The sequence below is a fragment of the Lontra canadensis genome, unplaced genomic scaffold, assembly GCF_010015895.1.
Source record: "Lontra canadensis isolate GAN:19392208 unplaced genomic scaffold, GSC_riverotter_1.0 scaffold43, whole genome shotgun sequence".
Taxonomy (NCBI): domain Eukaryota; kingdom Metazoa; phylum Chordata; class Mammalia; order Carnivora; family Mustelidae; genus Lontra; species Lontra canadensis.
The window spans coordinates 14,265,776-14,287,681 of NW_022631037.1; the positions used below are offsets into that span (position 1 = coordinate 14,265,776).

The following is a 21,906-nucleotide window of genomic DNA, read 5'->3' on the forward strand; positions in this document are numbered from 1 at the left end:
ATAAACTACATACCTCCAGCTCTTCAATAAAAACAGCCAAGTCTTCTCTCCACAAATCTGATGGACTCTTTCTCTTTAATGTTTCTAGCTCTTGCTCCTTCATAAGATAGTCAGAAAATTAGAGTTAATTTATGGGCATAAATAGCACATAATTTTCTTGAGGCACAGTTTTTACTTTCAGCACTTTAACAACTGAGCAATGTTACCCTCCACCAACAACTCACTTTTTCATTTCTCAGCTTGCACAGTTCATCCTTCTTCTCCTTAGTGAGATACCAAAGAGGCATATCAAGAAGGTAGTTGAAGGTTGGTCCAGAATCTCTTACGGAGTCACTCTTTTCAGCTTCATTTTCATTGTCACTCTCTTCATTTTCTTCTTCATCTGGTACCTAGAGGAGAAATTAAAATGTAGCTTTAACAGGAAATTTGAAACAGAGACATTAGATTATACATAGTCTTCGATAATATAGAACATGCTAACCGAGAATTTACCTTTTGCTGTGCCTCTTTCCAAGCCTTCACGGGATCTGAATCATATCCCCTCTGAATCAGAACTTTAATTAATTCTTTCTTAGGCTTATTTTCTATTAAAAAATGTAAACAGAGATAATGGTTTTGAGGAATATTTTAGGAAAGGAATAGGTTTTACCATATTAATTCAAAAGACTAAAACTAAAAATTAAACTTTGTCTTGCATAAATCTATACATCCTGGTTTACAGAGAAGTCTTTTTCCTAAACCACTGACAAATGTAAATTACCACAAGTGGGACAGTCAAATCACATTATGAAATTGTTGACCTAATTATAATTCTTAAAAGAACAGGAGACAATCAAACCTTTATTTCTGATAAGTCTCTACCTCAATTATGCTCCCTTTTCAAAATTTTAACAGTGATTGGGCAATAATTCGTGCCACCAACCCAACCGTGTTACACCCATTCCCTTTTTCTAGAGTACTTTTCTTCCAGTGACTTCTGCAGTCAATTTATTACACTTTAAGGGATATTGAGTTACTAGCTACAAGGTATTTTGGAATGAATTTCTGAGCACCATTTTTTATCAATTAATTTGATACAGATTACATGTTTAGGCCCCCTACATTTTTATACTCAAGAAGACTGCATAGTCCCATTATTCCCTAAATTCTGGTAAACTAGACACAAATCTTACTTTCTGTTTTCTTTGGATCATGTCCATTATCATTCATTTTAGCTTTGCCTTAAGCAATAATTCTAAGAAATTAAGGGGTGCTTATGCTAGCGTTGTTAAAAAATATTCATGAATTTGAACATGTATCTATCAAGTTAAACATTTTTGTGTACGACCAGAAAATTATTCTGTGATCACCAGGAATTCATGTTGCCATGTTTTGGGACTTGCTACTATGACCCATAAGTTAGTTGCCTAGCTTTCCTAGTTAGCCCTGGCCAGGGTTGAGTTTTTTTTTTTTTTAAACCTCCTTTTATCAAAACTGTTTCCTTCCTGGTAACTTAAACCCTGACTTAGTTGCTTCTAGAATGTCTTTAAAAATAAATAAATAAATAAATAAATAACCCAAGACATGACTCTTTTAGTCTTCCAGTACACAATTTAGTTGTAATATAAACCATTTATAATCTTCCTTCTGGCCTTTTTCTCCTCTCTCAGACTTAACAATTCTTCTCTTGATCAGTTTACACAGGTACCTTATTATCTCTCTATTCTCTATCTACATGTCAACTAAATCTTGATTTTTCAAGATGTTCAATCTAAGGAAAGCTATCTTTTCCAAACTGTAAATGACTAGGTATTTAAAAGAAATGTGTAAAGTTTGGCATAATTGTAGTTTTAGTACAGTTATTAATCTAAAAACATACCAATGATTATTTTGCCATCTATTTTCTCTAAGATAAAGCGAGCCTGATTGTTCAGTTTAGCAGATTCAGCACCAAACATTCCTAGAAGCCATTCTTTTCTTAATCCGTAATATTTAAGCCTGAGTTCAAAGAAGTCTCTTAGAATATCCAACACTGTGTCATATTTCTTTAAACATCCTACGTGGTCAAAAAGCACCTAGAAAAGAAAAACAAGATTATAAAGCCAAGAACAGATGAATTGGCTAAACTTTAATGGTTTTAGAGAAAAGACTTTATTCTTCAAAAACATAAAAGTATTCCAGGATTTCCTTTTAAAACTGATATTAAACTTTAATATAAATTGAAACATGGGCACCTCTCATAAAATAAGACATACCATAGAGTTGCATGTGAGACTAGTTTGGAGTTTGAAAACTTTGTGTAGTCCCACTCTCTCTGCCTCTGCCAGTTTCTCTTCAGTCATTTTCACAACAAACTTCACCGTAGTGTCTGTATGGTATTCCCTATAGTCTGTTATGAGAGGTGGAGTCTTCTCAGTTCCATTCAACATGGGTTCTAGAACCTGTTCTTTATATGTCTAAAGAAAGAGATAATCCTTTTTTTTAATACAGGCTTAGGAGTATTCATCAAGTAGTACAAAGTGTTTCCCTGATCACAAAAATCAAAGAAGAAATCCACAGTAACTTACCTGGGTCCATGTTCTGATCGGAAGCTCTGAGATTTCAATGGTCGTGGAATTAAGAATAGCCACTTCACCACTGATCACGTACTGATTTGGAGCCAGTTCTTCAATAGTACCCTTGAAGTTCTTGTAACTTGGAAGCTAAATTGGTATTTTAAAGAATAGGTTTTCTAAATGTGACATTAAAAATAGAAATCCCAACAGCATTAAACAATAAATCTGATGAACATTAAAGTATGAAATAAATTTTGTATGTGTCCTCTGACTATATAGTCTACTGAATTGAAGCCAGAGGAAAATGAAGGATCCCGATATACACAGAATAGTTACCATTGGCAAAGGTTCTTCTCCATCCATCAAACGCCTGATATTATTTACAACTTCACGAATATCAAAGTTGGGGATTTTGCAGGACCACCCAGTACCAATTCCTTCAGCACCATTTATCAGTACCATGGGTATAATAGGAATGTACCACTCAGGTTCAACACGTTGATTGTCATCATATAAAAACTTCAATGTGTGATCATCTTTTGGTGGAAATAACAACCGAGCCAAAGGGCTAAAACAAATAATCAAAGAATGTTATTTTACAAAAACACTGACTTTGTACTTAACTTGTGAAAAGCACATGTGTTAGCTCATATCTATGCATGAAAATTACTTTGGCTTTACTTGCTGGCTGTAATCATTTAACAGTATTTTCTGTGCCCTTTGTATGTGCCAGTTACTGCAGACAAAATCTCTAAGGAGCTCAAATACATGGAGATAGACAATGCACATACATTTTGTCAGGTGGTGGGGTAAATGCTAAGGAGAAAGAAAAAATAGAGGTGACTGAATGATTGGAGGTGCTAAGGAATGGTAACACTTTCTGAAAGGATGACATTAGACTGAAGAAACTGAGAGGATGAACCACCATGTGGTTATCTGGAGAAAGTACTGTAAGCAGAGGGACCAGTAAGTAAAAGGCCTTGAGGAGAGAGTGTGACTGGCATGTTTGAATACAGGCAGAGGTCAGGTGTTTTTGGACCAGAGACAGTATGAGATGGAGTCAAAAGATATGGGGAGTGGGCACATAGATCATGTAGGTCCTTTAGATTTTACTCTAAATGAAAAAGTTGGAAGGTTCTGAACCAGAATGATCTATTTAAAAATATTAGTTGGCTGCCATAAGAAAGCAGGATGGCATATTATGGTACTTTAGATAAATGGGGGTGCCTTAGTAAATATTGAGAGGGTAGTCAGCTATAAGATATTCAGGGTTGGAGCTGTTGAAACTAGATGGATGGGGCACGCCTGGGTGGCTCAGTGGGTTAAGCCTTTGCTTTCGGCTCAGGTCATGATCTCAGGGTCCTGGGATCAAGCCCCACATTGGGCTCTCTGCTCAACAGGGAGCCTGCTTCCCCCCACCCTCTCTGCCTGCCTCTCTGTCTACTTGTGATCTGTCAAATAAATAAATAAAAATCTTAAAAAAAAAAAAAAAAGAAACAAACTAGGTGGATGGGTTATCATCCATGGATGGGAAGTGAGTATAGCTAGTGGAAAGAGACAAATGAAGGAGCTTTGGGGCAGGCTAGTAGTTAGAGTCTGGAAAGATGAGAGGGACCCAGGAAAAATGATAAATAAGGAAGAAAGCCAACAGTTTTGTATCTTGGAGGCCAAAGGCCAAATAAAGAAGAGTTTCAAGGAGGATGAAGTGATTAACTAGTTAATGCTGCTGAAAGTCTGAATAAGATGACAGCAGAAAATTGACCTTCATAACGTACTTTCCATAGAGTAAAATTTCAATTGCGGTATTTAGGAAGCATTAAGTTCTTCTTTATTCTGACCCCAAGTCTACAGCAGGGTTTCTCAACCTGGGCATTACTGGCATTTTGGGCCAGATAATTCTTTGTTATGGGAGCTATCCTATGCATTGTAGGGTGTTTAGCAGTAGCTCTGGCTACTGCCCACTAGACGTTGCACAGCTCCCCTAGTCATGACAATCAAAAATGTGTCCAGAGATTACTATGTCTCCTGGGAGATGGGGTGGTGGTGCAAAATCTACCCTGGTTGAGAACCACTGCTCTGTATAATGAAAGTGAAGAAAATATAAGAAATCGAAGTAAAAACATGTAGTTTGGAAAGGAAACAATATTTCTCAGAAATTCAAAGGCACAGCTATCAAACTGAAATAGAATTTACTTTCTGTTTATTGTAAGGAGTAGCATAATTAAATTTAAGGAGCTAGTTTTTAAAAAATTAATACTGTAAACATCTACATCAAAAGTACATTTTCTGATTAGTTAAATTAAAAAAAATAGTTTATTTATTTGACAGAGAGAGAGACAGACAGTGAGAGAGGGAATACAAGCAGGGGGAGTAGGAGTGGGAGAAGCAGGCTTCCTGCTGAGCAGAGAGCCCAATGCGGGGCTCGATCCCAGGACTCTGGGATCATGACCTGAGCCGAAGGCAGACACTTAACTGACTGAACCACCCAGACACCCCAGATTAGTTGAATTTTTATATTTTTGGTCAACTAAATGTCACATTAGTTCAAAATTGGAAACGGCAATTCACTAGAAATTTTTTTTAAAAGTTCAATATATATATTTTTATTATATTCAATTAGCCAGTATATAGTACATCATTAGTTTTTGATGAATTCACCAGAAGTTGTAGGCATACCCACCTGAGCATTGTGAAGATGTATCGAGGACTAGCAGAATCCTTGCCACCATGCAGCCTAGTACCAAACTGACCAATGGGCTGCAAGAGGTTCAGATTATTGCTACCCACAAAATTCTGAGCCAAATTGATAATGGTCATCATTAGTGACATCTGGGGGTGGAAAAAGATTAGTTAATCTAAGCTGTAGGCTTCTAATAATATATATCCATTATTATGACTAAGCCTCACTATAATCTTGTAAGTTTTATGAGAGATGGTTGTTTATTGACTCTTCCTAAATAATTACATGGCAGATGGCAGATATACCTAAACTCAAGACTTTTGGCTCCAAGTTCAGGGCTCTTGCCTTCTAATAATTTCTATCAAGTCCTATTCAACCTTGAAGGCATAGCTCTTCTCTTCACCCTCAGCAGAATGAAATATTTCCTCTTTTGTGTCTAACACTTCGCTCATTTCTTTTTTTAGATTATTTATTTATTGTCACTGAGAGACAGCAAGAGAGAGCACAAGCAGGGGGGAGCATCAGGCAAAGGGAGAAGCAGGTTCCCTGAGCAGTCACTTTGATAGTTGTGTGTGTTGGCTGATTAAATTGTGATTATACCTTGAAGGAGCTTATTTGATTTCTTTATATACCTGGTACATGGTAAGTATCTGACAAATGTTTGCTGTGTGAACATTTACTGCATGCCCACTATGTTTTGATTGAAAGCAACAAACAAGACAATCATTACATTTAAAGTTCTAGAAACCTATAGGCAACCTAGTTCTTTAAAATACAATGAATACAAAAAAAACAATTTAATCACAAAATTAAAAAAAGGAATATATGATTGTATAAAATCAAACAACTGAGAAATACAAAAAATTGGGAAGTTGTCCTTTTTAATCGACAGAAATAACCAAAGTTAATAACTTAGAGCAAACCCTTCTAGGTATTTTGCTTTAAGTACTGTTCTGGCTCTTTTTCTCCCCACTGACAATAGATTATGGATATTCTCAATGTTAGCAAACACAGATTTACTTCAGTTATATAACTGATTCCAAGCATAGATGTATCATAATCAATGACAATTTTCCAGTTGATGGACATTTTTAATGTCTAAATTTTAGCATCACAAAGATATATTAAACATCACTAAATATCTTTGAACATAGATCCTTATAGACTTATGAGTCTCCTTATTGGAATATTATTTTTAGAAATAGATTTGTTAAGCCAAAGGTAAGCATATTTATAGTTTGACAGATTTTACCAGATTTCACCAAATTGTCCTCTACTATGGATGAACCAGTATTCATGTCACCAAGTACTCTCACTAAGTGTTTGGAAAATGATTTTGCAGGTATTATTGCTATAATGCTTTCTAGAAACATTATGGATTGTATGGATTGTGTGTTTACCTCACCATGATGATAAGAGGACATCTCAGCCACTGACCCAGCTAACTGGGCTACCTTCACCTCTCGCTTGTCATTCCGTTTGAAACAGGTAAACAAAACCTTTCTTTGACCTGGTTTCAAGCCTTCAAAGTGGAAGAAGTACAAATATTAGTATCCTCAACTTAATCATTTATGGACATTGATTTCTATGTATGATAAAAAAAGGCTAACATAGTGGAACTTACCATCCACCATAGATGGGATAGATCTCTCATTATCAGAATTTGAGAACAGGATAAGTTCCTTATTTATGAAGTCATTGTATGTCAGATATGTGGTAGTTTGCCCATACAAATAATCCTGAGGGACCAAAGAGAGTTATTAGATGATCTAATTTAAAAAAGATCATTGATCTTAATAATGCTTAACACCAAAGAAATCAATCTTTCAGCCTATCAATTCTATGAAATTCTTAAGTCCCTCAAAGACATAGGTTTATGTACAAGTATTTTACAGGTTTTTTTTTTTTTAAGATTTTATTTATTTGACAGAGAGAGAGAGATCACAAGTATTCAGAGAGGCATGCAGAGGGGGAGGGGTAAACAGGCTTCCTGCTGAGCAAAGAGCCTAATTCAGGGCAGGATCCCAGGACCCTGAGATCATGAACTGAGCCGAAGGCAGAGGCTTAACCCATGAGCCACCCAGGCGCCCCTATTTTACAGGTTTTAAAGAAAAAGCAAATTTAATTGCTGCACGATTTGGAAAAACTGCACTGCCTTTTAAATTTTTCAGTTCCCATACATTTATGCAGCAGTCTAAATAAGCACATTCATATGTAGTTACATATTATTAAATTTTCTTCTGGAGCAATCAGTCATTGTGTTGTAGGATATATAAAAATGTTTTCTTTTAGATTGAGAGAGAGAGAGAGAGAGAGAGAGAGCTCACGCGTGTACGTGAGTGGGGGTGGGGAGAATCCCAAGCTTCCAGCACAGAGCCCCACAGATTTCATGACCCTGAGATCACAACCTGAGCCCAAATCAAGAGTCAGACCTGCCTAACTGATTGAGCCACCCAGGTGCCAAGATGTGTAAGATTTTTACCTCAGGAAGGCCAAGTAACTTCCGTTGCCTTCTATCCTCCATGAAATGGGTTAACCATTCTTTTCGATCATCTATCTGTTTCTTGCTAAAGGCCTACACATTGGAGATAAAAAAGATGTCACCAGTATGAACAGTCTCCCAAAATCTCTTGTATAAAAACTAAACAAACAATAAACTGAGTTTCCTAAAACAAATGGTCCCTTTCTCTATGATATGCTTATTAAAAACATTCTATATTCTATAAAACATTTTATTATATAAAAATTTATATGTTTCAATTGACTAGCTAAAATAGTGATTTAGAAAACTAGAATATGTTTATGAAATGGAACTCAAACTGACCAGGCTAATGGCAGCATCATCTTCAGGACCAGAATATTTAAACTGAATACGATGTCTTTTCATATCTGCAAAGTATTCTTTAGCTTCTTTTGATGTGCTGGTGCCCAAACCTACACAACCAAGAATATCAAGTTACTCCATATAATTTTGTATAATGGTATATAACAAAATGAGAAGTACTTTTCCTTACAAACCTTTGTAGTACTTGACTTTCCATTTTTTATGATTTGGAGTAGAACTCTTCCATTCTTCAAATTCAGGAAGACTATAGAATGCCATTTCTTGTTTGTTTTTAGACACCTGTGGTAAAGAACATGTTGCTGTAGTTTTGCACACTGCTGAGTCCCCGTTTACCATATATCACTGGGATTATATGCATATAAAGCATTGAGTAGGGGCCTTAAAATATCCATTATGGTAATTTAAAAGTTAATATACCTTTACAATGGGAGTGATAAATTCTTCCAGAAAACGATGCCGTAGAAGAGAGGGCCAGTTATGATGGATAAAATTAATCAGCAGGCCTTTGATATGGGAACCATCTTGGTCCTAGAAATATTTGGAAAGCCAAAACACAAAAGATTAAAAAACTTAAAAAAATTATGATTGACCTACTGGTGATTTCTCTAAAAATTTTCCATGGGGATTAAAAAAAAGAAAAAGGCTATTTAAATCCACTCACTTAACCTGTATATGCAACACACATGTGATGAATAAAGCTTCAGGTTAAGTATTTTCCTTCCACAGCATGAAAGCAATGCAATGATTAAGACATGTTTAGTGTAACAATCTAAAATATTTGAAAGCAAATCTAACCTGATCTGTCATAATCATTATCTTTCCATAACGAAGAGTCTTCAATGAATCTTCATCTTCATAGTTTTTCTTGTATTGAAGACCCACAATCTTGATGATATTGTTAATTTCAGCATTTTCCATGATCTGAAATGGACATATACCAAAAAAGGTAACGTTTTGTTTGTAAATTTGAAAATAGGACAGTATATGTTGTTGGGTTTTCTTGAGCTCCAGTATTTTCAGTTATTATTAGTCTATATTTTAGTCCGAAAGATCTGTTAAGATATGCTATAATGTACCCAATTTCTTAAAATAATAACAATAAACTAAAACATATTTCAAAATGTCCAGTGAGGCAATGAAACACAAGTATGAAATCCTGCATTATAAAACTATATTTAGATTCTAAAGATGGTTCTACCTGTTTATGAGAAGCTTCTCGAACATTGAGTATTTTTCCTCTAAGTGGGAAAACCCCGTATTTGTCTCTCCCAACCACACCAAGGCCTGAAACAGCCAAAGTTTTAGCCGAGTCTCCCTCAGTCAGGATGAGTGTACATTCATTGGAGTTTCGACCCCCTAAAATACACAAATTAATATTGGCACATTTAGTTCAACCTCAAAAATACTAACTCAAATGTGCTATCAATAGTTTTGTGAGAAAACCATAATAGATATTAGAACTAATGTTCATAGTAAAAAAACAAAAAACAAAAAACAAACCTAGTTTCTTAGACTATTTTTTTTTAAAGACTTTATTTTTGGGACACCTGGGTGGCACAGTTGGTTAAGCCTCTCCCTTTGGCTCATGTCATGATCCTAAGGTCCTGGGATCGAACCCCGCTTTGGGCTCCCTGCTCAGCCGGAAGCCTGCTTCTCCCTCTCCCACTCCCCCGGCTTGTGCTGCCTCCCTCTGTTAAATAAATAAATAAAATCTTTAAAAAAAAAGAATAAATAAAAAATAAAAACATTTAACATTGGGGCACCTGGCTGGCTCAGCTGGAGGAGTATGCGACTCTTGATCTCCGGATTTTGAGTTTGCGCCCCACAATAGGTGTAGAGATGGTTTACATAAATAAAATAAAATAAAATAAAATAAAATTTTTTTTAAGTAATCTCCACACCCAACATGGGGCCTGAATTCACAACCTCAACCCTAAGACCAAGAGTCACGTATTCCAATGACTAAGCCAGGCAGGCGCCTCTTTTATGTTAATTTCTTGTGACATTTATACTGTTGCTGAGCATTCTTTTGATCATATTATGTTAAAAATATTTGTTTGTGGGTGCCTGGGAGGCTCAGTCCGTTAAGTGTCTGCCTTTGGTTCAGGTCGTTATCCCAGAGTCCTGGGATCGAGTCCCGCATTAGGCTCCCTGTTCAGTGACAGTCTGCTTCTCCCTTGCTTGTGATTCCTCTCTATCAAATAAATAAAATCTTAAAAAAAATTTTGTTAGTAATGGGGTTTAGAACACACTACCTCAAAACAGGGCACTTGGCATATTAAATATTTTAAGCTAAGGGAGTTTGAGAAAATGCTAGACGCAAGTTCTCTCTGACCTCATCTCCCAACCTTCTACCCTGAAGTAGGTCACAAGACCCTCAAGTGAGAAATGTCCTCCATATACCACAGAGGAAGGGAACATTCTTATCTCCCAGACTGACACTGAAAAGAATGTGAATGAACAGGCCTCATTGAGTTTCCCCCAGTTTACATACTTAGTTCATACTTTGCCCTTATCATATCTTTCCACTCTTCCTCAAACCTAACAAAAACGCTCAGGTTTAACCACTTCTTTGGGTCTTCATTTCCCTATGAAAGCTCCTGTCAAGTAAAATTTATATTAAATAAATTTCTATGTTTTTCATCAATTAACCTATCTTTGTCAGTTTAATTTTCCGACCCAGACAGGAACTAAGAGGGTTGAGAAAAATTTTTCCTCCCCTATATTAGGTAATAGATCACTACAGATCCCTACATATTCTTCTTCTTCTTCTTTTTTTTAATAGTCTCCACACCTAGCATGGAGCCTAATGCAGGCTCTGAACTTATGATCCAAGATCAAGACCTGAGCCGAGATCATGAGTCAGTTGTATAACCAACTGAGTCACCCAGGGACCCCAGATCGCTACAAATTCTTATTTTATACTCTTTAAACAAAATATATATATATATATTTATTTATTTGATAGAGATCACAAGTAGGCAGAGAGGCAGGCAGAGACACAGAGGGGGGAAGCAGGCTCCCCGCTGAGCGGGGAGCCTGATGCGGGGCTAGATCCCAGACCCTGGGATCATGACCTGAGCCAAAGGCAGAGGGTTTAACCCACTGAGCCACCCAGGTGCCCCCTTATTTTATACTCTTAGTCATTTCAACATTACTATAACAGCCAAAAATTAGAAATGATCTAAATGTTCAATAACAGTAATTGGTTGCTTTTTAACCGTGTAAAAATATTCTGTTGAATATTACATGTTGAGGGGAAAGTATCCATGGTATGCTATTAATGAATAAAACAAATAACTGAACAACAAGATTTAAAGTTTAGAAGCATTATTAAATGTGTACCTGCATCATTGGCATCATCGAGTTTGGGAATTCCCTTGATTCTGTTATGTTTTACAGCTGAACACTTCTTGTTTAATTGGATTTGGGCCTTAAACTTCACCCAGTTTAGTATGCTTTCCACTATACCACAGCCAGTTGCCTGAAAATGAGAAGATTCATGTTAGGGAAGAAGAATTCTGTCAGAAATCTAGAATACAGATGAGCGCCTATAAAAATAATTCAAAGTTTGAAAAGAGGTAAAAAAAAAATTTTTTTTCAGACAAAGGTGACATGTCTTCCTGTCTTAGGTTATCCTAACTGAGGGAACTGGTTCCCTTGAGTTCATTCATTCAGTAAATATTTACTAATTACATATTTACGTTGTGTTACGCACTGAGATCCATGTTGGAGATTTAGTGGTTAAAATTCATGTTGGAGATTTAGTGGTTAAAACAAGTTGGTCATGGTCCTTGTCCTCATGGACTTTAAGATAAAAATAAGGAAGATGGAAATAAAATGAGAAATTGCAAGTGTGATGAGTGTTATGGATAAAAGTATGCTACATCTAATAACATATATCTAGAGAGAAGGGTAGAAAGTAAAGGCTTTCCTGAGGAAATGACATTGAAGATCTAAAGTAGCTAGCTAAGTGAGAAGCATTTCAGACAGAAGGATTACCACATGGAAAAGCTCTAAGGAGGGGCAAGAGTACAAATGCTTCTGGGTAATCTGAAGGCAGTAGGATCAAAGCTTAGACAACACAGGAAAAAGTGGTACTAAGATGAGGTTGGAGATAGCAGGGTCTTGTAGGCCACATGGAAGAATTTGAATTTAAACATTTTTTTTAAAAAGAGCTTATTTATTTATTTGACAGAGTGAGAGCACAAGCAGGGGAAACAGCAGAGGCAGAAAGAGAAGCAGGCTCCCTGCTGAGCAAGGAGCCCAATTCGGGACTAGATCCCAGGACCCTGTGATCATGACCTGAGCTGAAGGCAGACACTTAACTGATTGAGCCACTCAAGCACCCAAAACATTTTTTTTTTTAAATTTTAAAAAGACTTATTTTTTTAAAAAGATTTATTTATTTATTTGAGAGAGAGAAAGAGTGTGTCCAAGTCGGGGGAAGGGCAGGGGGAGAGAATCCTAAGCAGACTCCCAACCAAGCACAGAGCCAATGTGCAGCTCCATCTCACAATCCATGAGATCATGACCTAAACCAAAAATCACAAGTCAGACACTTAACCAACAGAGCCACCCAGTGCCCTTGATTCATTAAAAAAAAAAAAAAAAAAAAAAAAGATTTTATTTATTTATTTATTTGACAGAGAAGTACAAGTAGGCAGAGGCAGGCAGAGAGAAGGGGGAGCAGGTTCCCTGCTGAGCAGAGAGCCTGATGCGGGGCTCGATCCCAGGACCCTGGGATCATGTCCCAAGCCGAAGGCAGAGGCTTTAACCCACTAAGCCACCCAGGCGCCCCGATTCGTTTTTTTTTTTTAAAGATTTTATTTTTAAGTAATCTCTATACTCAACATGGGGCTCAAACTTACAACACTGAGATCAAGAGTCACATACTCCACCAAATGAATTAGTCAGACACCCCTGGACCTTTTTTTCTAAGAGTAGAAGTTACCAAAAGACTTCAAAAAGAGATTGAAGGGCGCCTGGGTGGCTCAGTGGGTTAAGCCGCTGCCTTCAGCTCAGGTCGTGATCTCAGGGTCCTGGGATCGAGTCCCGCATCGGGCTCTCTGCTCAGCAGGGAGCCTGCTTCCCTCTCTCTCTCTGTCTGCCTCTCTGTCTACTTGTGATCTCTCTCTGTCAAATAAATAAATAAAATCTTTAAAGAGATTGAAGACAAAAATGTGTGCTTTAAGACAAGAAGATTACTTAATAGCATTGCAAAGAAAGGACTGAAATATTATGAACATTAAGAATCATTATGGTAGGGGCGCCTGGGTGGCTCAGTGGGTTAAAGCCTCTGCCCTGATTAGGCTCAGGTCATGATCTCAGGGTCCTGAAATTGAGCCCTGCATTGGGCTCTCTGCTCAAGCAGGGAGCCTACTTCCTCCTCTCTCTCTCTCTGCCTACTTGTGATCTGTCAAATAAATAAATAAAAATCTTGGAAAAAAAAAAAAAAGAATCATTATAGTAATACAGAAAAGAGGTAACAATGAGAGGCTATTGCGGCATCCAAAAGATGAGTCTTACTGATTGGATTACAGAGGGGAGAGGGGTAAAGAGAAAGCTCCCAGCTTTGTTTATGCAACCTAGGTTGGTTGGGGCCTTTTACTAAGACAGGAAATGATTTTGTTTTTGTGGGGTGGAGAAGGTCCTCGTGTAGAAGTCAGTGAGAATGGAGAGAACTAATTCAGTGTTGATGGGGAACCAACTTTAGGCAATGTTTGGAAAGCAGTGAAATGGGCTGAATTCAGAAGTGATCCAAACTCAATGGTGATAATGTAATGGGGAAATATAGGCATATGGATGGTAATTAAGGCTGTAGTAAGAGCAGTGAGGTGAAAACTATTTCCTATTTCCTTTTCAGAGGCAGAAGGCATGTGGGAGGAATCTTGGTTTTTGCAGAGCAGAGAAGGGCAATGGACAATAAAGCAAGGTGCTTCTATTTCTTATGTCCCTGTAAATATTTACAGCCTTTTTTAAGAGAAAGCAAGCATGAGCAGGGGAGGAATAGAGGGAGAGGGAGAAGCAGACCCCTGCTGAGGGGCTCAATCCTGGGACTCCGGGATCATGACCTGAGCTGGAGGCAGACTCCCAGTGGACTGAACTACCCAGGGGCCCCAGTACTCACAGCTTTGATGAATTTTTCACTTAAATGGCATGTTGATCCAAAGCTCTTGACTTGCAAAGTCATGTTTTCTTTTGTCTGAGAGTCAAAGGTTGGGTTCTCAATTAAGGCATTCACAAAAATCCACATGTGATTTTTCACCTGCAGGAAAAGTTGATATTACATTGCTAAAACCTTATGCTTTATTTATAGCCTTTCTCTTCTTCCTTGACTTTAGAAAAAGAAAACTGTGCTGAAATACCATACCTGATGCGCTTTTACTGCAACACCACCCTTGTTCTTCTTCTTCACGACATCAACAAGTTTAGTCACAATCTGATCAGCTATATAATCAACATGTCTGCCACCCTAATAGGGAAAAATACCAAACTGTAAAGCTCAGGCCCCTCAAAATTATAATAATGATCAAATATTTTAAAAAATCTAATTTCGTTTCCTTTATGTCAGAGCAGCCAAATATTCAAGTTCATTTTATTTATTAAAAACAATAACACTTTCATGTAAAGATAAATTATGATTAATACAAAAGTAAAATTACCTTGGAAGTAGCAATGCTGTTGACGAAGCTAATTTGCTGAAAGCCTTTTTCACTCATTGTTAAACATACTTCCCACCTGGGGTTTACTTGTTCATGGATAACTTTCAATGGATTGCCAGTTTCATCTACCTTATCCTTCAAATACATATCTACATAGCTACGAAATCCTTTTACCTGTACAGGAATTAAGAATTATGGTATTAGAGAAAAGTTATAAAAAGTATTCAATGATAGACCACAAGGATTTTTCAAAACTAATGAAATGACATTTACTGATGGGCATAAGAGAATGGTCATTAAAGGGCACAAAAGTATTCATTTAGGAGATTGTTCGAGAAAGACATTTCCTTTAGTGAGTTTAAAAGAGCTAAGTAAAAAAATGTGGCATACTGTTTTCTTTCCAGGAATGTATCTGAGAGGTGATTAAAAAATATATGGGAGAAAAAAAAATCAATTTTGCCTCTGATAGTGATCATATGAATTCCCTCATTGCCCTTGACACCCGGAAAATGCTTACCGGCAGCTTATTTCCATTGAGAAAGACTTTGACATCTTTAGTGGATCCAGCAATATCATATGCTCTTCTAACCATCAGTGCAACAATATCTTTATCTAGGCTTTGCATTTTAAACTTGGACAAGTCAGGCTGGAAGGTAATACATGTATAATCTTCTCCATTAAAGGGCTTGAGTTCCATCTCACCAGCTCTCCCCATATTATTCATCCATGTCTGTGGAAGTAAAAAATTCAAGTTTATTCACAACAAACTAGAACTAAACACAAATTTCTAAGTCCTAAAAAATAACCTAATGTACATTCATGAATAATTTCCCATGATTAATAGCCTATAAATTATGTTAAACCAATCATGGAAACTGTTATAAATTGCTAAAGTACAAGTTATAACTGAGGCAAAAGATACGTATTTACTTGCCTGTTTGAACATTTTCTTGTATTCTCTACTGGCTGTTTCCACAGTAAATTTGGTACTGAATATGTTACACAGTTTGGCACCATAGCCATTTCGACCACCTAAGCAAATAAATTTAAAATACTTTAATTGTTATCACTGGCAATGCTAATCAATTATAGAGATTTATTCCAGTGTTTTAAACATTTATGTCATAGTCATTTAAAAGATGTGTTTTTTTTAGCAACAAATATGTTATTTTCCTCCATACTCTACCTGTTACTTTCTTTTCATCATCATCATAGTTACTGGAAGTTAGGAGCTGTCCAAAGATGAGAGCTGGGACATACATCTTCTCAACTTTGTGTTCAACAACAGGAATACCTTTCCCATTATTCCATATACTAATTAAGTTATTTTCCCTAAGAAAAGAAGAATGAAACTTTTATTATAAAACAGATGGTAAACTAGGGTTTGATATTTTTTATACTTAAATATAATTATCCTTAAAATACAGAAATTCAAAAGTCTTAATTTCTTTGACTCTTTTTCATACATATTTTCTGAAATTCAGCATCAACTACCTTTCCCACCATGCTCAATTCCTGACAATCCTCAAATAGAAGCCAAGAGGGAAAAAAAAATTAATCCTTTTCCAACACCTGGGCAGACACTGATAATGCTGAAAAAATATGAAATTTTAAAATGTCAGGATAAACAAAGGGAAATGATTTATGCCTAATGGAAAGGAAAAATTTGGAAACTATTATTTATGCTTGCTTGCTTGCTTGCTTGCTTTCAAGATTAATTTATTTGAGAGCAAGCAAGTGACCATGTGTGTTTGAGTGGGATGGGTGGGGGCAGAGGGAGAAGGAGAGAGAATCCTCAAGTAGACTCCTTGGAAGGTAGAGCCCTATTTGAGGTTCAATCCCAGGACCCTGAGATCATGACCTGAGCTGAAACCAAGATCTGACACTTAAATGACAGACACACAGGTGCCCCTATTATACCACTTTTCAGAGGATTATCTATCTGGATTGTCCTAGCTCCCTTAGCTTTCTCACCCAGCAAGGCACATTGCAAAACAAATATGAAAGAGAAAAACATTACCAATTGTAAACTTCCCTGCTTGCCAAAAAAAATGCTAAAAATTTATTTGGATTTATTTCTCTTAGTTATTTTAAGTTAATTCTCATAAGATAGTACAGTTTAGTTATAATCAGACAAAACACTATGGATTTTATTCCAAGTAGTGCTTAGTATTATCTACAAAAAAAGACTAAAACTAGCTCAACATGTTTTTAGACTAGGATATCAAGTCCTTAGGAGCATTCAAGTACATCATTAACACACTTCTACCAAAGAAACTAAACATAGTTTACGCCGTAACTATCAGGCTAATAAAAAGGTGATACAAGCACCCTGCATACCCGCAAAAGGACACCCAGCAGTTATAACCAGAAATGTTAGATCCAATTATTTTCTATCACCATCTGCTGGTTTACTATTTGAATAGCATCATGAGAAAAAGTAAAAGCTCTAGACTCCTGAATGCTTATTAGACTGAACAATTATTGGAGATGCTTACCAAAAAATTTAGAGATGATGTGTTATAATGTCTGTAATTTATTTTGAAATGACTCAAAAAACATAGATGGAGCAACTATGGTAAAGCATTGATAACTGTTGGATCTAGGTGGTAGGTATCATAGATTGTTCATTTTAGCATTCTGCTTTTCTGTGCTTTTGGAGAATATCATTACTTTAAAAGGCCAATATTAGTATAAATCAAAGTAAATGCAACTAACAGTAACGATGAACTATAACAAACAAAAGACCATTCAAGAGACTTACGGGTCAATTGTGACTCTAATACAAGACATTTTTGGGTCCCTTTGTTTGTTGTCTGCAGCATTGACTGAAAGAAAATACACATTTTTAAGAAATTAAATTAAAAAAACAAGATATAGAAAGAAAAAAGTCAGATTAACGAGGCATTAACATTTATTCACAGTACTGTTTCTAGGAAAGAATTCAACGTGCTAGACACCAGTAAACTGCTCCACCTTGCCAACTATTGTTTGAAACGATAGGAGCTCTGGTTATAGAGGGTTTGCTAGAAATAATACTTCTTATGAAGGATTTTACTAGTAGATCTTTATGTGAAAGAGTTTACTTACCTAGAATCTCATCAAAGATTTTGTACAACCCAGGGACAAAGGTGACTTCCCTATAGTTAATGCCAATATCTTCATCGTAAACCCACATGTGCTAGAAATAAGGCAAGGAGATATAGTTACTTTTACCTTATATTTATTCTGTTTTGTCATCATCATTACCATAAAGTCTTCTGGATTAAATACTACAATATACATATGATAGCTTAGGCTTGTTCCAGTGACATTCAGAGTACATGGACTATATAGAAAATTAACCTGGAAAAGCATACATTTTAACTACTTCGTAACTGCATGTAATTACTTGGTTTTACCTGGGTCACTAATTCCACAGAGCCAATGTAGGTGTCTGGGCGGAGCAAAATATGTTCCAGTTGGGTTTTCTTTTGATAGATTCTTTCAATAGACAATCTTTTCTTAGCATCTTCATTTTTCTTTGTTTTGCTGATTTGCATATTTTCATTTACAGGCTAGCAATGTTGGAAAATTGTAGAAAAGGGGTATTTAATCGGAGGTTTTATTAAAACTATAAACAAATCACCCACCATAATGACTTACGCCCTACGTGTCATCACACATAGTGATGTGCAATCACAATCTTTTACCAGGTATTGGCGGAGTTTACAACGTTTTGTTGAAAGATGGCAATTTAAGCTAACAGCAGCCAAGTTCCCAGGTGTCAGTTTGAATAAACACGTATTATCTCATCAAGTGCATATAACATGGAACTATTTTCCTTGAATGTTTTGAATGTGATCAATAAAATACACTTCTTTCAGACATTCCGCAAATATTTACTGAGTGCCTGCTATATCCCAGGCACATAACAGATTCTAGTCAGCAGCAGTTTGGGAGCTCATCGAGTCAATCCTTTCTTTGGCCACCGTAACGTTTTGAACACAGGAAGGACATATTTTGAGTAACTCGGGCCTGCCGGCTCCTCACTTGGAACATCGTGCCATGCTCTGCACCTTCCAAGGTCAGGGGCATTCAATCCCGTTTTCCACCGGAGGGTAGGAACGTATCTGTGCTGCTTAAAGTCACACGCGGGCCATTAAAATACAAGCCAGTTGAGTACTGGCCCTAGAAACAGTAAAACAGAACCCAACACCCCAGAAGCCACTGTAGCCGATAATATTTCATTACTAGCACCATAAAGGGGGGGCTATCTTCCTCACGATCACACGGAGCCCAGGAGACCCGGGACGACCCGGAAGACCGGCTCCCAGCCGGCGGCGATCCCACCACAGCCCAGGAGTCCAATCCTTCGCGGCAGACAGAGAGATGCGGGGCCGCGCTGAGGCTCCACGACCCGCCCCTTCCTCGAGCTGTACCTGCAATGGTGACACCTCCATGGTGACGGTCGTGAAGGGGCTCGAGAACCCTGCAAGCGACTAAACCGGCGGGACCCTCGAGACCACCGTGGACCAAGCCGCTTCTCCACAGACGCTCGTCGGTTAGAAGAACTCCTCCGGTCCCAATTGAACCTTCCTGTAGCCCGCCCAAACCAACTAAGCCAATCTCTGGCTCTCTCTCACCGGCTCCGTCCCGAGGAACCAATCGTAGCTGTTTTTTCATATTCACCAATGAACGCCTGAGTTGTCGGGGGGGCCTGTTTGAACAAACCAATTAGGCAAGGGAGGCGGGACTAGAGACTTTTCAAAAGGCACCACTCGGAGTCGTCGCGGAAAGACCGACAGGGAACCTGGCCAATGAGGTGGGGGCTATTTGTTCTCTCGGTGCCGACTGCTCTGAAGAGACTCGCGATGCTAGCGGGAAAGGGTTTTCTGAGGTGCCTGCTCGGGTGCAAGGAAGGTTCCTCAGGAGCTGCTAACTTACTTCAGATTGCTGAAATCTATAACCTGTCTCCCGTCCTGAGGCTTTTTAAGAGAGAAACAGGAGTCCTAGCTTCATTTTCCTGAGGAAATTTGAGCGCTGGCTTTCTGGACTGGCAGCCAGGCGATTTGGTGAAGTGAACAGATTTCTGGCGTCTGCCTCAGCCTTCCCTCCCAAGAACTTATTTTCGAAGAAACGGAAGCGCCACAGTTGTGCTTTGGGGATATAATAGAAGGGTGTGGCGAGGCCACTCAAAATAGAGAGCAGCATTCAAGTCCCCCAGCAGAGCGGCGTTGGGCGCCGCAAGCTGGTGGGTCAAAAGGAAGAGTTTGTAGTTGCCGCCTCAGGAGCGGAGGATGGGGTTTAGAGGCCATTCTAGGACAGAAACTTTTCCCTCGGAAAGCCAGAATTCCCTGAATTCTGCTGTCCAGAACGAGAACTTGCCAAAGACCGAAGTTTTTGGGTTTTTTTGTTTTTTAAATTTTTTAGTTCTGCCGTGTAAATGTTCGAGTGGGTTTATTCTGTCCTTGTCAATCCACGATGTTAAATGACAAAAGAATGCACCCCTCCCCCACAGGATGCTTGAAAAAAGAACTGCACAATTTGAATGACTGAATTCTGTCATCTGAACCACCTCCTTTCCATCGTTATTACCTGAGTGCCTGTCCCTGCTGGGCAATTTGCCAGTCCTGTGGTCTTGATGGAGGCAGGCTTTTGGTGCTTTTATTTTCTCTGATGAAAAAAGAAACAAATAACAGTAGTGCCTCAGGAGCACCTGGGTGGCTCAGTGGGTTAAGCATCTGCCTTGGCTGAGGTCATGATCTCAAGAGTCCTGAGATCCAGCCTTGCGTCCTCCGGCTTCCTGGTCAGCTGCTTCTCCCTCTCCCTCTGCCCTTCCCGCCTCCCACCTTGTGCTTGCTCTCTTCTGTCTCTTGTGCTCTCTCTCAAATAAATCTTAAAAACAAAGAAAACAAAAACAAAAACAAAAACAAAAACAAAAACCCCAAACAAACCCAAAACGTAGTGCCCAAGAACTGTGTGAGGATTACCCTAGATAAATGTAAGGTGTTTAGAGTAGTAGGCTAACAGTAACAGAATCAGGAAGCAGGAATCTTCCTTAGGCTGGCGTGAAAATTTGTCGTTTTAATTTTTCCCCCCTTTCTAAAAGAAATCAGAGGTCAACCAATTATTAAATCACCCCAGCATATCTAATACCTACTCTGCCCAAGAGGGCCAGTGTAGAGGCTGGGGGTGGAGGGATGAGGGGTGGGGTGGTGGTGGTGGTGTTGGTGGTGTGACAGGAAGTCAAGTATGGAGGTAGCCTATGGGCTAGGGTGATTTTTTTCACCTGGCCTCCAGTAATTCCAAGTATTTCATTCCAATCTCCTTACCTGTGTTGATACAGATAGGCAACCTCCAATGCACAGGATCACCCACGGTCTCAGAGCAGTTGCAGGGAAGCCCACCCAATCCAGTAGCTTCTGCCCATCCAAAAGGCTGACCACGCCTGGGCTCCAGGGCAGCCTCTCATTCTCGGTAGTTTCCCCAGAACAGAAGATGACCATGACAGAGACCAGCTATTCTACCTTCTGCCTCCTGGAACACAGAGACCCCAACATGGTAGGGGGAGGTGGGCATGCTTTCCCAAGGATGACAGCCCAGCCTCTGCCTTTCTTGGCCTCTACCCTGTAGCTCATCTCAGCCTGCAGTACCTTGTAAGACTCATCTGGGGATGAGGTAACAGAAATTTAAAAAACAGTTCCAGTCCTATTTTCTGGGACCCTGCTGTTGAGCTGGATCCTGATTATGTGAGACTCTGTTCCAAAAACCCAGAAGAAGAACTGTGGAGTCAAAAGGACTCTGGAGTCACACATGCTTGAGTAAAGCAAAACCAAACCAAACCACAACCACAACCACAACAACAACAACAACAACAACAACAACATCCTTCCTGAACCTCAGTTTTCCCATGTCATCATCCTTTATTAAAAGTACAGAGGGCTATGGGGCACCTGGGTGGCTCATTCGGTTAAGTGTTTACCTTTGGTTCAGGTCCTGGAGTTCCAGGATCCAGCGAGCAGCATCAGGATCCCAGATCCGTAGGGAGTCTGCTTCTCTCACTGCCCCTTATCCTGCTGTGTTCTCTTTCACTCTCTCTGTCTCTCTCCCAAATAAATAAAAATCTTAAAAAAATAAAAAGTACAGAGAACTAAATGAGATACGGAAGCACTTAGGACAATCTTCCAGCCCTCTAGCGGG

The 21,906-nt window shown here is 38.4% G+C and overlaps 1 protein-coding gene across 1 annotated transcript in view; it reads right to left on the reverse strand.

The window, feature by feature from the left end:
- TOP2A (DNA topoisomerase II alpha) overlaps positions 1-19,297 on the reverse strand; it is a 28,878-nt gene extending 9,581 nt beyond the window's left edge. The window contains exons 1-27 of the mRNA XM_032871568.1: positions 19,146-19,297; positions 18,126-18,281; positions 17,815-17,905; positions 17,489-17,552; positions 15,911-16,056; positions 15,659-15,756; positions 15,242-15,454; positions 14,725-14,898; positions 14,433-14,534; positions 14,190-14,327; positions 11,405-11,543; positions 9,258-9,415; positions 8,855-8,980; positions 8,477-8,587; positions 8,233-8,338; positions 8,039-8,148; positions 7,697-7,789; positions 6,839-6,953; positions 6,615-6,736; positions 5,215-5,363; positions 2,871-3,102; positions 2,547-2,681; positions 2,235-2,435; positions 1,859-2,054; positions 493-584; positions 225-389; positions 14-97 (exon numbers count right to left, since the gene is read on the reverse strand). Coding sequence (XP_032727459.1) covers positions 14-97; positions 225-389; positions 493-584; positions 1,859-2,054; positions 2,235-2,435; positions 2,547-2,681; positions 2,871-3,102; positions 5,215-5,363; positions 6,615-6,736; positions 6,839-6,953; positions 7,697-7,789; positions 8,039-8,148; positions 8,233-8,338; positions 8,477-8,587; positions 8,855-8,980; positions 9,258-9,415; positions 11,405-11,543; positions 14,190-14,327; positions 14,433-14,534; positions 14,725-14,898; positions 15,242-15,454; positions 15,659-15,756; positions 15,911-16,056; positions 17,489-17,552; positions 17,815-17,905; positions 18,126-18,281; positions 19,146-19,166 — 3,537 coding nt within the window. The 5' untranslated portion in view covers positions 19,167-19,297. The remainder of the gene's footprint in view (positions 1-13; positions 98-224; positions 390-492; positions 585-1,858; positions 2,055-2,234; positions 2,436-2,546; positions 2,682-2,870; positions 3,103-5,214; positions 5,364-6,614; positions 6,737-6,838; positions 6,954-7,696; positions 7,790-8,038; positions 8,149-8,232; positions 8,339-8,476; positions 8,588-8,854; positions 8,981-9,257; positions 9,416-11,404; positions 11,544-14,189; positions 14,328-14,432; positions 14,535-14,724; positions 14,899-15,241; positions 15,455-15,658; positions 15,757-15,910; positions 16,057-17,488; positions 17,553-17,814; positions 17,906-18,125; positions 18,282-19,145) is intronic.
- Between the last annotated feature and the right edge of the window lie 2,609 nt (positions 19,298-21,906).